Genomic DNA, 14,249 nt, shown 5'->3' with positions numbered 1-14,249 from the left:
GCTAAGAGCCTCCAAAGTCTATAGGCCCCCCGTTTATTCAGTTTATATCTAAATATATATACGTTACAGATAAATCTCTATTCTCGTTCTTTTGTTGGGTCTATTTGATTTTCTGACAATCATCTCTTCGAGGTCGCACAACAGTCTGCTTGATTACGAATACTAAATATTGATTGACGTGGGAAGGACGGAAGATATTGTACACTTATGTCTGTCGCGTTGCTTAATTCTAGCTTACCGGAGGGCCGACTCTAATAACCTATGTTGCTTAATCATTGTTTAGTTTGTTGAACTTTGTTTTCAGAAAATTTGCTCTAACGTATTAAGATTTGGTTTACTGTGTATTTTAAGGTTTATGTTAGTTTGACAAATTAAAAGTAAAAAATACTCGCTCTCAAAAGTCAAAACAAATGCAGAGTTATATTACATAATTTGTATAATTTTACGACTCATAAAATATTATAAAGTTTCTCCAGTCATGTTATTTTAAATAAAATTGTGTAAATAATTAAAAAATAGATATTATTTAAAAGTTAAAAAATAGTAGATTCAAATCTTCATATAGGGCCTCCATATAGATTTTTAGTTAGGGCCTCCGAAATGCCAGGACCGGCCCTGTGTACTGCCTAGCCAGTTGATGGAGCACACGCCACGCATCGATCGATCTTCGTTCGTCGTTGGCTCGTTGCCGCCGCCGAAAAATTAAACTCGTGACCTCGAGTTCTCTGGGACGAAGACGAGGACGTATCGCTCGCCATCTTGAGAGATGACGGTGTCATTATGGGTTGCTATTGGTCGATATCTAACGTCCGAACTGATTAGTACCGAGCGAATTGGAAGTCACGACATAAAACAAACCTGCCAGTACTGACCATTTTTCTTCTTTCGATACAAATCTATAAGCACATGTTGTAACTAAAGAAACCCAATTAAATTTAATAATAGGTGATCGTATAATAATAAGCTATATTTATATGTTCCGCTGCAAAGTTGTATGTTATTAGACCATATGTGTGTTTTATTGTGTGTATTTTCAATGGTGCGGTATCGGCTTTACATATGTTTTTTTGGGTTTATGATGATAAAATTCCATCTCTCAATAGGTGATCTCATGTTTATTTTCCTCTAAAATTGCTATGAAGGATGTCATGTCATAGGAAGTTTAAAGGAATTGATACGATTCAATCCTTTGTTGCAAAGGCTTTTCTAGAAAAACTTTGCACATACATTGAATTCTCTAAAATTCCTTTGTTTTTTCCTACGTTTGAAAGGAGTCCTTACATTTTTTATACGGGTGTGTGCCGTGACAAGGGACATGGGTCCATGATCTTCATGAGTCGTGACATGGAATGAGAGCAGGACTGAAGGAGCAGTGCCGTGGTGGTGTGTCGGGCCCACTGGCCAGCCGAAGACTTCAACAACTGCCCATCACGAGAGAGGCCAGAGCAGAGGAGACGGCAACCCACTCCAGGTCTCCACCCCAGCCAGAGAGCCCTGGAGCCTGGAGGGACGGGGTCGGAGCAAGGCTGAATTCCAGGAAGAAGCCATCCCAGCCGCGTGTCGCCTCCTTCCACACCTCAGTCACCCGTTCTATAAATACGCGCCACCGCGTAAACCGCGAAGAAAAAGTAAAAGGGAGGAAAAGGGTCCGGTGTGGCGACGATGGAGAGGGGCGGCGGCGGCGGAGACGAGATGATGATGACCTCGGGCGCGACGGGCCGGATCGTGCCGGTGTTCCGCTCCGTGCTGTCGCGGCGCGCTCTGCTCCGCGTCGCCGTGGCGCTGCACTCGCTCTTCCTCTGGCTGCTGCTCCTCGCCCGCGGCCTCCGCCGGCACCGGGCGGGGACCGGCGCCGACGCGTCGGCGTCGGAGGCGGGGGCTGGGGCCGGGACCTGGAGCGCGCGGCGGTGGCGGCTGCGGCTGCAGGCCGCGGAGGAGGAGGACGTGCGCCGCCGCAGGGCGCTCGCGGAGGAGGTGCCCATGGAGGAGGACCGGGGCACTAGGTGGGCCACCTTCCTCGTCACCGGGGCCAGGAGGAACGCGCTTTTCTGCCGCCTCTGGGCGCCGGCCGTCGACGAGATGAGGTGAGCCGTGAGCGCGCCGCCGGCGTTTTCGATTAATCGTGTCTTGGGTTCCTTGGAGTTTCCGTTCGGCCTTTGATGGCGACTGGTTATTTGGGCCTAGGCATTTTGCTTCCGATCTATTCCATGCACAAACAGCAACGAGCGATGAACAGTAACACACCTGTCTAGGGTTTTGATCACCCAAGAAGAAGAGTGTTTTACTTCACACGACACCAGATGTCATCAGCCAATCCTGTAGCGCTCTGCTGCGGTTGATTCTATCCTAGCCTCGCAAAAGTCAGAACGAAGACGTGCCGTGCAATTCACGTCGAGTACATCCGCCTTTGCATAGCGTCAGTGCTGTTACATTCACCGCACCGCGACTTGCATAGGGTGGGATTGCATTGAATCATCGCCACGCGATCTCTCTATCTTCAATTACTGGTTCTGTTTTGGTCGGTTGCCGTTGGGTTGCTGGTTGGTTGTGAGGTCAAATGGATTGGCTGTCTGCCACCCTTCAGGCTTCGGCATGTGAGTTGTAGTTGTCATTTAAAAACCGAACTGTTTGACTATATCTGTCATGGGTTCTTATTCCCAGCAGAGCATATGGGCTAAACTTGTGATGGCCAACTAAAGTGCAATTGATTAGCATAAAGCAGTGCCCTGTCTTTAGCTTTTTTTCCGTTCATAGAAGAGAAAAATAGTTTTTAAATGCTAGTTGCTCAGAACAGCTTGGCTTTTAAGATAAGGGGTACAACTCTTCTCTGTTCTTAATAGTTAATAATACCCTGAGTTGTGCAACGAAAATTTGGGTGATGCTATCCTATCCTTTATCCGCGTCATCTGCTGGACTTGTTCTTGTGATGCCTCTGTGACGAGTTTGCGTGCTCTCTGTTCTCAGTTTAATATCGTCATAGTCAGATGTCCACCAAACAAAAATTGAAAAAAAAAGAAAGGTAGGAAACCAGTTTTAGGTAACCCACCACTCCTACCGCTTCTTATTAGATGTAAGTTAGTCTTTGGTTTACACCTTCTCAGAATGTGGTTCTGTACGAGTCTTTTATCCTCTTTGTCGTACATTGGAAATGTTGAATATAATTTGGACCTTTGAATGCGCATTTCTCCTCTAATTCAGAACTCAGCTTTGACACTGTTATTCAATAGCTTCTCACTGATTATTTTCCTCCTACTTCAGGGGCATTTTGGTCATCATACATGGCTTGAATGAGCACAGGTTAGGAAGTTCCGTTAAGTTCTCTCATCATCATCATTTTTTTTTTTGAGGAATCTCCAACAGCTTGCTGATGTATTTCTATGCACTTGATCCTGCTGTTCCAGTGGAAGGTACGTGCACTTTGCTGAGCAGCTGACAGCATGTGGTTTCGGAGTATACGCAATGGATTGGATAGGTAAAGAGCACTGTTTTCGGTTTTTCTGAACATACATTAGAATTGTGCTGCATTTAGAAAAAAGGAAGAACGGAACGTTGTATCTCACCTAATTATTTTCACCAAAAAAGAGACTTGTCCCTCCTGTTTCCCTAAAAAAAGGATTTGCACAGCAATTTCTATCAACTTTTAGTTTTTAATTTCATTCAGCGAGAGTGCATTTTATGTTGTGGGTCATGTAATTTAATTTAACTAACAGTGTGTTAGTTATTCGGTATTGGCAATGTCCTGTCGATCTATTTACAGCCAAAATACTAGTAGCTTTTATTTTAACCGTGTTCAGTATACTTAATGTTGTTGGGTAAAGTCTCCATTCTTGGTAAACTATTCACACTTGCTAGTAACTTTAAGAGGGCAGATTTTTGCAATCTGTGTTTCCATTTGAGCATGTATGTTTAGTTCTTTTTTTTCAATACTCAAGACTGAAGATGCTAACTCTTGTTTCTTATGGCATATGACAGGGCATGGTGGAAGCGATGGCCTGCACGGCTATGTGCCTTCACTAGATTACGTCATCGAAGACATCGTGAGTTTATACTTGTGAAAAAAGATTAGTTCTTTCTTTATCACCGCTGTAATGCCTGATTAACATTTTTATCTGGAAAACAGGAAGTGCTTGTTGACAGAATTCTGATGGAGAATCCAGGGGTCCCTTGTTTCCTCCTCGGCCACTCCACCGGTGGGGCTGTCGTCCTGAAGGTATGGCAATGCGAAGCTTTCCATCAGCATATTCAGGCCGGGTTTAGACACTGACCCCCTACTTCTCTGGGCCCTGTGAACGAACGAACGGATACCCTGACGGCCGGGCAGAGAAATGGTGCAAAAACGTTAGCGAAGTAGCCTGGTCGTTGAAACCTGAAAAATGGTCTGGCTGCTGCTGCTGCTGCTGCATGGTTGCATAAGCTCGTTTTCATTTCACATGCCTGGTGGCTGTATTCTCCTGGTTTGCTGTGCTCATTCCACTGGCCATTTACAACTTGGCATGCAGGCATCTCTGTACCCTCACATCAGGGAGAAACTGGAAGGCATCGTTCTGACATCGCCCGCGCTGCGTGTGAAGCCTGCGCATCCTATTGTTGGGGCTGTGGCGCCGATCTTCTCTCTGGTGGCGCCCAGGTTCCAGTTCAAGGGCGCCAACAAGAGGGGCATCCCGGTGTCCCGCGACCCCGCGGCGCTGCTGGCCAAGTACTCGGACCCGCTGGTGTACACGGGGCCGATCAGGGTGCGGACGGGGCACGAGATCCTGCGCATCTCCTCCCACCTGCTGCACCGCCTGGAGAAGGTCACCGTCCCGTTCCTGGTGCTGCACGGCACCGCCGACCGGGTCACGGACCCGCTGGCGTCGCGCGAGCTCTACGGCGCGGCGGCGTCCGCGCACAAGGACCTGCGCCTGTACGACGGGTTCCTGCACGACCTGCTCTTCGAGCCCGAGCGCGACGAGGTCGGCGCCGAGATCGTCGCCTGGATGGACGGGATGCTCCGGCTCCGGCGGCAGGCTGGATGAAGGGATGGCCGTGCTGCTTCTCTCCTTCTAGGTGGTGTTCCTCTCCAAAGTATAATAATAGATTTGTGTGCCAAGATAAGATGGATGCATTTGTGCTGTGGAACTACGTTACGTATCTATTTATATTTATAACAGCGGGGTAAAAGGGTCGTTTTGTTTTGGTGCCCGGTTTTTTTTGTCAGTATTATTCTGCTAGGCTGTTCTAGCAAAACTGTCAGTGTCATTGCGTTGAGCTGGTGACCGTTGTCAAATTGGGTTTAGCATTATGGGCTGTGATATGAAACTGACTTGTTGCAGGTGTAATTAAGGGACTCTGACAGGAGACCGTCCCATTCAGAGCCTGGACAGCTAGAATAGCTTTTTCAGGGCTTGTTTCGTTTTGCGATTGGCTGGAATTGAGTAGATTTAAATACTAAATAAAAGTTAACAAATTTTATAACTTTTTCGAATCTTTCGTGGAAGTTAAAATCTTTATAATTTTTTTGAATCTTTCGATCCACGTGTGATAGAAATAACTGAACATCAATAGAACGGCCAACGCTGCACGATCAAAACTTCCAAAGCAGGTACATCATTCGTTATTCCCCAACGGCCCAACGGGTCATTTAGCACCTCTGCCTCACGCAGGCCCATCGTCAGGCTGACCAGATATTACGAAGACAGTGCGATTAAGGATTTACATTTTATTTTAGAAACCGGATAGAATACGGGACTAGCAGGATTAGGTAAGGTAAACGAACCAAAACATATGGATCAAAATCAGACGTAAAAATCAGAAACATTATTACATAGAGTATAAAAATAAAGTAGTATTGTGATGAATTAAAATGTCTCATCTAGACATATGGAAGCAATATATTATAATATACACAAGTGACCGACTGCATTAACTACGTCTGACGCTGAGACAGCGGAGGCACTGGTCTGTCTCCCACCATAGCCTATGAGCCCCTCAGACCACAGACCACTCATGACCTACAAAACCCTCGGACTATGACACATTTATGGACTGCGCACCTCTCGACTTACGTCACATTCATGACCTACCGGGAATAGGCCTGAGTGCAGACCTCCGATAGGGCGCAATAAGACAAACCGCGTCGAGCCCCAGGCTACGAAGGACAGGAGTCAGTATAGCCCGAATGATGGCGCTCAACCCCCACGTTGCCCACGCCGTCCGCCATAAAGAATACAAGACAGCCAGATGATCACAAGCACACATCTCTTTACCCCATGGTAGAACGCTCAGTTGTACCATCGCCTTGTAGCTCCTACCTAAGGAAGCCACCGCTGACCCACCCTCCTCCTCGAACTATAAAAGGAGGAGGTCGGACCACGGTCTAAGGGATTCGAACCCCCGAACACACGACAGACGTAAGGACGGACCCTAGACGATAAGGCGTTGTGAAGGACTGACAAACAAGAGGAGGGCCTAGAGACCGGAACCCCGTCGCCAAGCCAAGACTTAGCTAGGACTCCACTTGTAACCACCTCCACCACGAATAAGAGACTTGGGAGCCTCTCCTCCCTCTCTCGCCCGCTTGTGATGCGTACTACGAGTTTTGATCATCAATGGTGTTGTTAGCGCAAGCCGCCGATGACTAGAAGTAGGGATGTTCTGACCGAACCAGTATAAATCTTGCGTCCACCACGCACACCGTCCGGAGCCTGAGGTGCCCACAGTAAATTTACTTGTCAGAGCGAGGTTCGAAACATCGATATGTGTGCACTTAAGGCATGTATAAGACTATATCCATCAGTTTACCCAAAAACACTGTTTTTACACTATATTATGCATTATAGACTGCACTATTCGTAGAGTCGAGTTTGAATATGGGGGATGAGGATGGGTAAGCTGATGGAGATAGTTTAAGGGAATGTGCAAGCCAATTAAATTAAATGAGAAGTCTCTTATACAGTCTCTAGAGGGCTAAGTGAAAAAAAGTAAAAGACGAGCTCTTCGTGAAGAGTATGTTTCTACACGACTCTCTATGTATATTGTGTCTTAGCTGCATTTATAATTAGGAGGCTCAGTGTTGTATCATTCAGTCTCTTAGTTGTCTCTTATACTTGGAAAACGATCCAAAGGCTCAGGGTTGTAAATGCCCTAACTCTCAGTTTTTATCGACTATTTTATGTATAAGAGATAGTTGAAAGACTACATGATATAACTCTGAGCTTGTAAATCATAAATATAGTGAAAAGAAAATATACATAGGGAGTCATGTAAGGACATGCTTTTCGCAAAGAACCTATATCTTATACTCCCTCCGTTTCTTTTTATTAGTCGCTGGATAGTGCAATTTTGCACTATCCAGCGACTAATAAAAAGAAACGGAGGGAGTACTTCTTTTCAGTTAACCATAAAGATCTCTAAAAGACCTTATATTAAATGACGTTGTACATGTAAGCTAGAGTATACAACAGGGTATTAGCTCTTACTCGGTTACTCCTTCCATTCCAAATTACAATACATCTTGGCCTCTCTAGATATATGATTTTACTATGCTATCAGTCTCTCGCGCGCACTCTCTCTATATATCTAATAAAAGTAAACTATCTAGTAAAAATATAAAAAGTATAATTTTGGAACGGGGCGTAGGGAATTTGATTTAGTGGTATTGTGTTTTCGGACATAGGCAATACTTCCAAATCGATTGGCTGCCAAAAGAAAAAAAAAAACAGGCGATAGAGTTGGTCTCTGACAGACTTGCTCATATTGGAGGGCTCCAAAGAATCTCATCGACGACACGCTTCAAAGCCGCAGCATCTGAGACAACGCCAGCGTGAGACGTGCCGGCAAGCTTGATAGACTTGTAGTACTCCTGCCTCGGGTCACCACCGATGACGGTGTCGAGGGCCACTATGCTCGCCACGGGTAAGAATCCATCGCCGTCGCCGTACACCACCTGCGGCGTCTCGCTGAAGTTGCCGTCCCAGTACACGAGCTGCTCCATCGTGGGCTGGCCGACGCCGTTGATGCAGGTCGTGGGCACCACCGGCGCCCGGAAGCCGAGCTGCAGGGGGAGCGCCCGCGTCTCGTACAGCGTGACCCCGAGCGGGGGCACTCCGATCGCCGCCAGGAACTCCGGGATGTCCCGCGCCGTGTAGTTCCTGGCGCGCGTGACGACCAGCGGCGGCGTGCCGGGACCGAACACCGCCGGCGACGGCAGCGCCACGAGCGCGTCGGGGGCCTCCAGCGCGTCGCGGGGCACGGACGCGAGGTTCCGCAGGGGGAGCAGGAACCCGCCGGCGCCCGTGGACGCCATGACGTAGTGCTTGACGTACCTCCGGCGCCAGGGCAGCGGGCTCCGGTTCAGGAACTCCAGCGCGAAGTAGCCGCCCTGGCTGTGCGACACGATGACGACGGGCCTGCCGCCGTTCTCCCTGCTGGCGCGCTCCACGAGCGCCCTGAGCCGCCGGGTGAACCGCGCGAAGGCACGGCACGGCTGCCCCCGCGCCGCGGGAGCCTGGCGGAAGTCGTACGGCGCGCCGAACAGCGTCTCTCCGTCGCGGTACCCGGCCTGCTGCAGCGCCTCGACGAGCCTCCCCATGCAGAGGTCTCTGACGTCGGTACACACGTCTGGCTGGTCAGCACGTACGACGGTACGCGTTCGTGACACTGTAGGTAGGTAGATGTAGGCCGGCGACGGCGGCCGGGCTCGGTGCTTACTTGTTGGCTTCGGTGTCGGCGAGGAAGTCGGCGGTGGAGCCAAAGCCGAGGACGCGGGTCTCCACGCCCGGCTCATTGCGGAAGTCGCGGGCGGCGGGGTCGTAGACGACGCGGAGCTGGTCGGCGAGGCACGGCGCGACGGCGGGGTCGTCCATGGCCGTGGCGTTCCTCCACAGGCGGAACCAGCGGCCGCGCTCGTTGCTGCCCGCGCCGCATTGCGGCGACTCCGGCGGCGGCTCGTACGCGTCCGTGAGGCGCGCCTCGAGCTGGCTGCAGGTGTTGCCCGGGAGCAGCACGACAGGGTACAGGGCGTCGGGAGGCTGCGCGCCGCGGCGGGAGAGGAGGGCCCAAGGGAGGAAGAGCAGCAGCAGCCAGTGGCGGTGTGTGGCCATGGTAGCTAGGCAGGAAAAGCCGTTACAGATGCTGTGAATGGATTGGGTTGTAACGGTGGAAAATCGGAGTGGCGGCTTACCGCAACAGGAGACAGATAACTACTCCGGATTATTTGCGTGGACAGGAGCAATGGCGCGTATGATTCGGCAACCTTTAGCCTGGTTGAACTTTTTTTTCTAATCAGCTTTTCTGATAATTCAGGAGTGGAGAAAATCTAACTGTAAAAATAATCTTGAGCATCGTAAAGATTACGTGCGAAAGAAGATAGAGTTGTTCAAATAGTTCAGGATCTAGAAAACGATGGATTCCTAATATTATGATGACTCAAGCGATTTTATGTTTATATTGATTTTGTATGATTTTTACTAAAACGAGTCTTATAAAAACATGCTGCGGGACATTTGACAGTCCGCAACAACTTTTAATGCTAAGAAAAACTCAAACAAACAGGTCCTGCTCCCTCCCCTTCCAGTTCCTCCCGGAAAAGGCCGAAAGCACTAGGAGCAAGCAGCCCAATAGCAAGTCCGGTCAATCCTGCATGGGCCGAGGAGGCTGATAAAGCGATTGCAGCTATCGTGGAGCCGAGATGGCCGACCGACCGACCACCTGTGGGCTGTGGGGGATGAAAACTGTTTCCGAAAATTCCGTAACCTGGACTTTATAATCGTATCGTTACTGTAGATACAATATCGTTTTCGAAAATTACCATTTTAAAAATTTAAATTTTATATATCTATCAACATTGTATTATACACGTCAGCATAGATTAATTATAAAATCGATTAAATTTCCGACCGCAATCATTTTCTATAGATGATATCGTTTCTGACCAGCTGTGGGTGTCATTTTTTCTGAAAAACAAAAAACAAAAGAAAAAAAGCACCTGTGCCTGCCCATAGTACGGTGATGGTGGCCAGGCATCATATCGGCAACACGACGATGGAACGAAGCTGGAGGCGCCGGCGGTGGGCTGGGCAGCAAGACACCGCAACGACATGGCAAAGCTGGACTGGATCGGCGGATTGGTTGGATGTGTGTACTGCTACTGCAGACAGGCAGGCAGGCAGCTGCACGCGCGCATGTGGTTTTTTGCAGGACGGGATGGGCGGGACGACGGCGACGGCGACACTCACTTGCCATTGCCGTCGTGTCGGTTGATCTGGCCGGAGCCGGACCCGCCAGCAGCGGCACGAGCACGATGCAGGAGGAACGAGGTGGGCCGGGTTTTTAAAACCAATATATCCGGATAAAAACTTCATCAGTGGACACTTGGGATCGCCATGGCCCAACATTATTGTCAATTGCCAGAGGATAAACGACTCAGCCAAGCCGACCTCCCGTTGGGAGCCTCTGCAAGATGCCAAGATGGCTAGGCCAAGATAAAATGCTGATGCTGAGGTCCAGACATGCCGAAGTGAAAATGAGAGCCGTAGTCAGGGATAGGGTGGGAAATGAGTCCAGCTGGCTTGGCTCGCCTACTCAATAAATTGAAGGAGGAGATTTGGCTCGACTCCGCTCATGAGTTACACCTTAATTAATATATAATATTACATTATATGGTGACTTAATAATATGTAAATGTAAAAATATAATTATTATTCAACACCAATTCAATGTTTAATCCGATGCACAACCATTTCGGTGTTAATGAATAACCTGATTTATTTGTTAATTCCTTCGTATTTATTTATTCAGACTTTTTCTATCTTTGGAACCTGATTTATTTATTAATTCCTTCGTATTTATTTATTCGGACTTTTTCTATCTTTGGAACCTGATTTATTTGTTAATTCCTTTGTATTTATTTATTCAGACTTTTTCTATCTTTGGAACCTGATTTATTTGTTAACTTCTTCGTATTTCTTTATTTGAACTTTGTCTTATGTCTTAGACTCCAATTTGAGGTGTTGTTCTTCTCGATCATTACTTTGCTTTCCTCTAAATTCATGTTGCATCATTTCAAGTAAATCTATAAATACTATTAAACACCATTAGCCATTAATTAAATGTGCTTGAGTCCATTTTTCTTACCCGCGACATCGCGGCGTTCCTCATAGGACTAGTGATAAAGTTGAGCTAATCAGAAAAGTTAGAGAAAAATGCACTTTGATAGATGAAAGTAGACCCCAAATATAAGGGTTGAAGATTAAAATGGTCACTTTGATAGTCTTAGAAGCCTAGAATTAAAATTTAAAGACGACAACACAAGTTTTGAGAATTTAGGGGCCACAATCAATGCACTAAAATGAATATTTTAATGTTACCTATTATATCATTCTCAGAAGATAGTTTTATTCTATTGCTTCTAAGAACATAGAATAAAATGAAACATAGCTGAAACTATCACTTTCAAATATAGTTTCGTTCTTTTGTTTTATAGACATTTAATTATGTGACTCGTATTGAGGTTATAACCAAGCCAAAAGAGTTTTATCTATCTACGATACTCACTTACAACACTGTCATATAACACTTTGGTATAACTGGAGGAGATTTAAGGGCATATACAAACCATATCTATTGAGGAGTCATTACAGGGTTAAATGAAAAAAAAATACAAGAAATTGTCTCCTCACGAGAAGTCCATATATATCTATATGACTCTCTATACGTACTATCTCTTGAGGCTATTTCTAACGGGTAGTATCGTGACCATCAATGAGATACCACATATGATTTTCACTCATGTGACTAGACATTTAACACTAGGGAGAAAAAGGTTGTATCTTAAGTAAGACACTGTTTTAGCACGACGATTTTGGTTATGACACAAAAAAATGTTTGAGTCTACTAGATACAACATCACACCAAATAATCAATTTAAATATATATAAGAATGATATTATACACGGACATGACGTAAGGTGTATCTTTTTAGTAGTGTTTCCTCCGTTTCTTTTTAGTTGTCGCTGGATAGTGCAAAATTGAACTATCCAGCGACAACTAAAAAGAAATAGAGAGAGTATCATACTTTTGTATCCTATGTGTCATTATTGGATATTGAAGTATGATACTTTGCAATGTGAATAGCCTAACTAGTAACTACATCTGAGATGTAACGGGTTTAAATACATTTCATATCATGCAGTTTTCTTAAATATCTCTTGTAATTGGAAAAGCCGATGATCTGAAGTAAAAGCATCCAAAGGCACAAGCAATGAAACCTACGTCGACATTAAAAAAAACTGTCTAGACAAGTGAACCGGTTGCATGCACGCAAGGTGGTCAGGACCCAGGACCAGGAGACACTAGAACTGTCAACTGCATATGCCGTTTCATATATAACGAAGCGCCATCTCTCTAGTTGACCGCCGTTTTTTCTATGGTTCGTTGGTTATTACAGGCGATCCGGCCGTCTGCAGTTGACTGGATCTGATCATCTGAGATCTTCTTCGTCGTCATCATCACATGATCGAGCACATGCTAGCTACCTAGAGTAGCAGAGTACCAGGATGCATGCATGATTGATTCTGAAGAATGAATCGACAGCCTGCGGATGGATCTGACATTCACAGTCACTCGGTCAGGTAAAAGCACCCGCAGTCATTAGATAAAAAAACATCATTAGTCTATTAGGCTACACAGGTAAGCCGCCCTTTTTTCTCAAGTGGTGCCAGCAGCAGCTATCTATTTTTTAGTTCTAAATTATTGAATACTACGAAAAACTCTATTTTAGTTTCTGTATTTAGTAATTTAGGAGAGTAAAATAAAATAAAATAAGACAATGCAAATTAGTCTTTAAAAATTAAACACCACCTAACAGTGGACCAAGACCCAGCAACCGCTAGGCTGCATCCTGCAGCAACAGCAGCCCAACCAAAAAAAGAAAAAAAAAAGTCAGCCGATCAGGCTGGTTTATTCCGGCCAAGGTACAGCAATACTAGTACAACACACGTACCAGGGTAATTAATAAAATGCACAAGAGGGTAAGAGGATAAAAGCAGTGGAGTACACGGTTATACTACATGCATACAATATCTATGCAGGGACGGATAAATTATGGAGACGAGACAGCAGCACACAAGCCACAGACAAAGGGCTAAAAACCACGACGACGAGGAGATAGGAAACGGAAACACGATGGGCAGCGACAGCGTGGCGCGCGTGAGCAGACAGAGGAGAGAGCACCAGCGAACGGCGGTCTCTTCGTTGATACGTGTTGGATCGCCGTCGACGCCGCGCCGGCCAGTGATCAGACGGCGGCGATGGAGCTGTCGAGCTTGACGACGACGAGCTCACCAGCTGCACCGGCGGGCACCACGGCAGGGGCGGCGCGAGCGGCGAGGACGTGGTCACGCACGCGCGCCGCCATGCCGTCGAGCCCGGCCTGCAGGCGCGCCACGAGCGCGTCCCTGGGCGTGCCGCGCACGGGCTCGCACTCGAACTCCCAGCGCAGCTCGCACCCGCCGGCGGCGGCGGCGGCCGGGACGACGCGGAACGTGGCGAAGAAGAGGCCGAAGCCCATGTTGTTGTCGTTCATCTCGTAGCGGAAGAAGCGGCGCTCGGCGTCGTGCTCCAGCAGCGTCTCGTGCGCCCAGTCGGGCGCCGGCTCGCCGCCGGCGGTGGTGCCCTCGCAGTAGCGCACGCAGCCCGGCGCGCGCGGGGTGCCGGACGCGAGGCGGCACGCGGCCACGCGCGGGTGCCACCGGTGGAACGCCAGGAAGTCCGACAGCAGCGCCCACGCCTCGTCCGCCGTCGCCTCGGCCACCGCCGACGCCACCTTCCCCTCCCACTCCCACACCCTGCTAGCGACCGCCGGTGCCGCCGCCGCCGTCATCGTTGGGGAGGCTGGGTGGTGGTGTGGTGTGGTGTGCAAGTACAAGCCAGCACGGACGGACGTGTCGGGCCGTCTGGGGGTGCGGTGAGTACGTGCTGGAACGAAGGGGTGTGTTGGGGGTACGCAATATATAGACCACGGACGGACGGGCGGGCCGTGGTTGGATTCGTTAGCGGGTTAGTTTAGCTCGTTCTATCTTAGTACACCGTAGGTCTGCTGCAGCTGTTTTACGCTGCCTCATTCGATACGTAGCATACTACTACGTACGATGCATGGGCCCGGCCGATCCTCGAGTTTGTACGTGCGCCGCGACATGTGGGTGTAGGATGCCGTACGGTACATACGCACGTACATTTTTGCATTCGTAGTGTTGCCAACTAATCGCCATGCG

At 48.0% G+C, this 14,249-nt stretch overlaps 3 protein-coding genes across 3 annotated transcripts; 1 reads left to right on the top strand and 2 right to left on the bottom strand.

Annotated features, from left to right (window-relative positions):
- The first annotated feature begins 1,434 nt into the window (after positions 1-1,434).
- On the top strand, positions 1,435-5,311 carry LOC103649607 (monoacylglycerol lipase). Its single transcript, XM_008675344.4, has 6 exons — positions 1,435-2,084; positions 3,259-3,297; positions 3,402-3,472; positions 3,973-4,037; positions 4,121-4,210; positions 4,500-5,311. The coding sequence occupies exons 1-6, from the start codon at positions 1,663-1,665 to the stop codon at positions 5,013-5,015; spliced, it is 1,203 nt and encodes a 400-aa protein (XP_008673566.1). The 5' UTR covers positions 1,435-1,662; the 3' UTR covers positions 5,016-5,311.
- A 2,074-nt stretch (positions 5,312-7,385) lies between these two features.
- Positions 7,386-9,372, bottom strand: LOC103649606 (lecithin-cholesterol acyltransferase-like 1). The gene is made up of 2 exons (XM_008675343.3): positions 8,689-9,372; positions 7,386-8,579 (listed from the first exon to the last, which is right to left on the bottom strand). Exons 1-2 carry the CDS (start codon positions 9,078-9,080, stop codon positions 7,730-7,732), a joined length of 1,242 nt encoding a protein of 413 aa, XP_008673565.1. The 5' UTR covers positions 9,081-9,372; the 3' UTR covers positions 7,386-7,729.
- A 3,535-nt stretch (positions 9,373-12,907) lies between these two features.
- On the bottom strand, positions 12,908-13,930 carry LOC100273389 (Polyketide cyclase/dehydrase and lipid transport superfamily protein). Its single transcript, NM_001147826.1, has one exon. The coding sequence runs from the start codon at positions 13,856-13,858 to the stop codon at positions 13,274-13,276; it is 585 nt and encodes a 194-aa protein (NP_001141298.1). The 5' UTR covers positions 13,859-13,930; the 3' UTR covers positions 12,908-13,273.
- Positions 13,931-14,249: the final 319 nt, after the last annotated feature.

This window comes from Zea mays, chromosome 3, assembly GCF_902167145.1.
Source record: "Zea mays cultivar B73 chromosome 3, Zm-B73-REFERENCE-NAM-5.0, whole genome shotgun sequence".
Classification (NCBI taxonomy): Eukaryota; Viridiplantae; Streptophyta; class Magnoliopsida; order Poales; family Poaceae; genus Zea; species Zea mays.
This window is presented reverse-complemented; position numbering and strand designations above follow the sequence as displayed.

What these genes read in the sequence shown, in the direction of transcription:
- LOC103649606 (XM_008675343.3), bottom strand. Translation starts at nt 9,080, where the DNA reads ATGGCCACACACCGCCACTGGCTGCTGCTGCTCTTCCTCCCTTGGGCC. An exon ending in GCCGACACCGAAGCCAACAA is followed by an intron (nt 8,580 to 8,688) that starts GTAAGCACCGAG and finishes TACCGACGTCAG; the next exon opens with AGACCTCTGCATGGGGAGGC.
- LOC103649607 (XM_008675344.4), top strand. Translation starts at nt 1,663, where the DNA reads ATGGAGAGGGGCGGCGGCGGCGGAGACGAGATGATGATGACCTCGGGC. An exon ending in ATTACGTCATCGAAGACATC is followed by an intron (nt 4,038 to 4,120) that starts GTGAGTTTATAC and finishes TCTGGAAAACAG; the next exon opens with GAAGTGCTTGTTGACAGAAT. An exon ending in GTGGGGCTGTCGTCCTGAAG is followed by an intron (nt 4,211 to 4,499) that starts GTATGGCAATGC and finishes CTTGGCATGCAG; the next exon opens with GCATCTCTGTACCCTCACAT.
- LOC100273389 (NM_001147826.1), bottom strand. Translation starts at nt 13,858, where the DNA reads ATGACGGCGGCGGCGGCACCGGCGGTCGCTAGCAGGGTGTGGGAGTGG.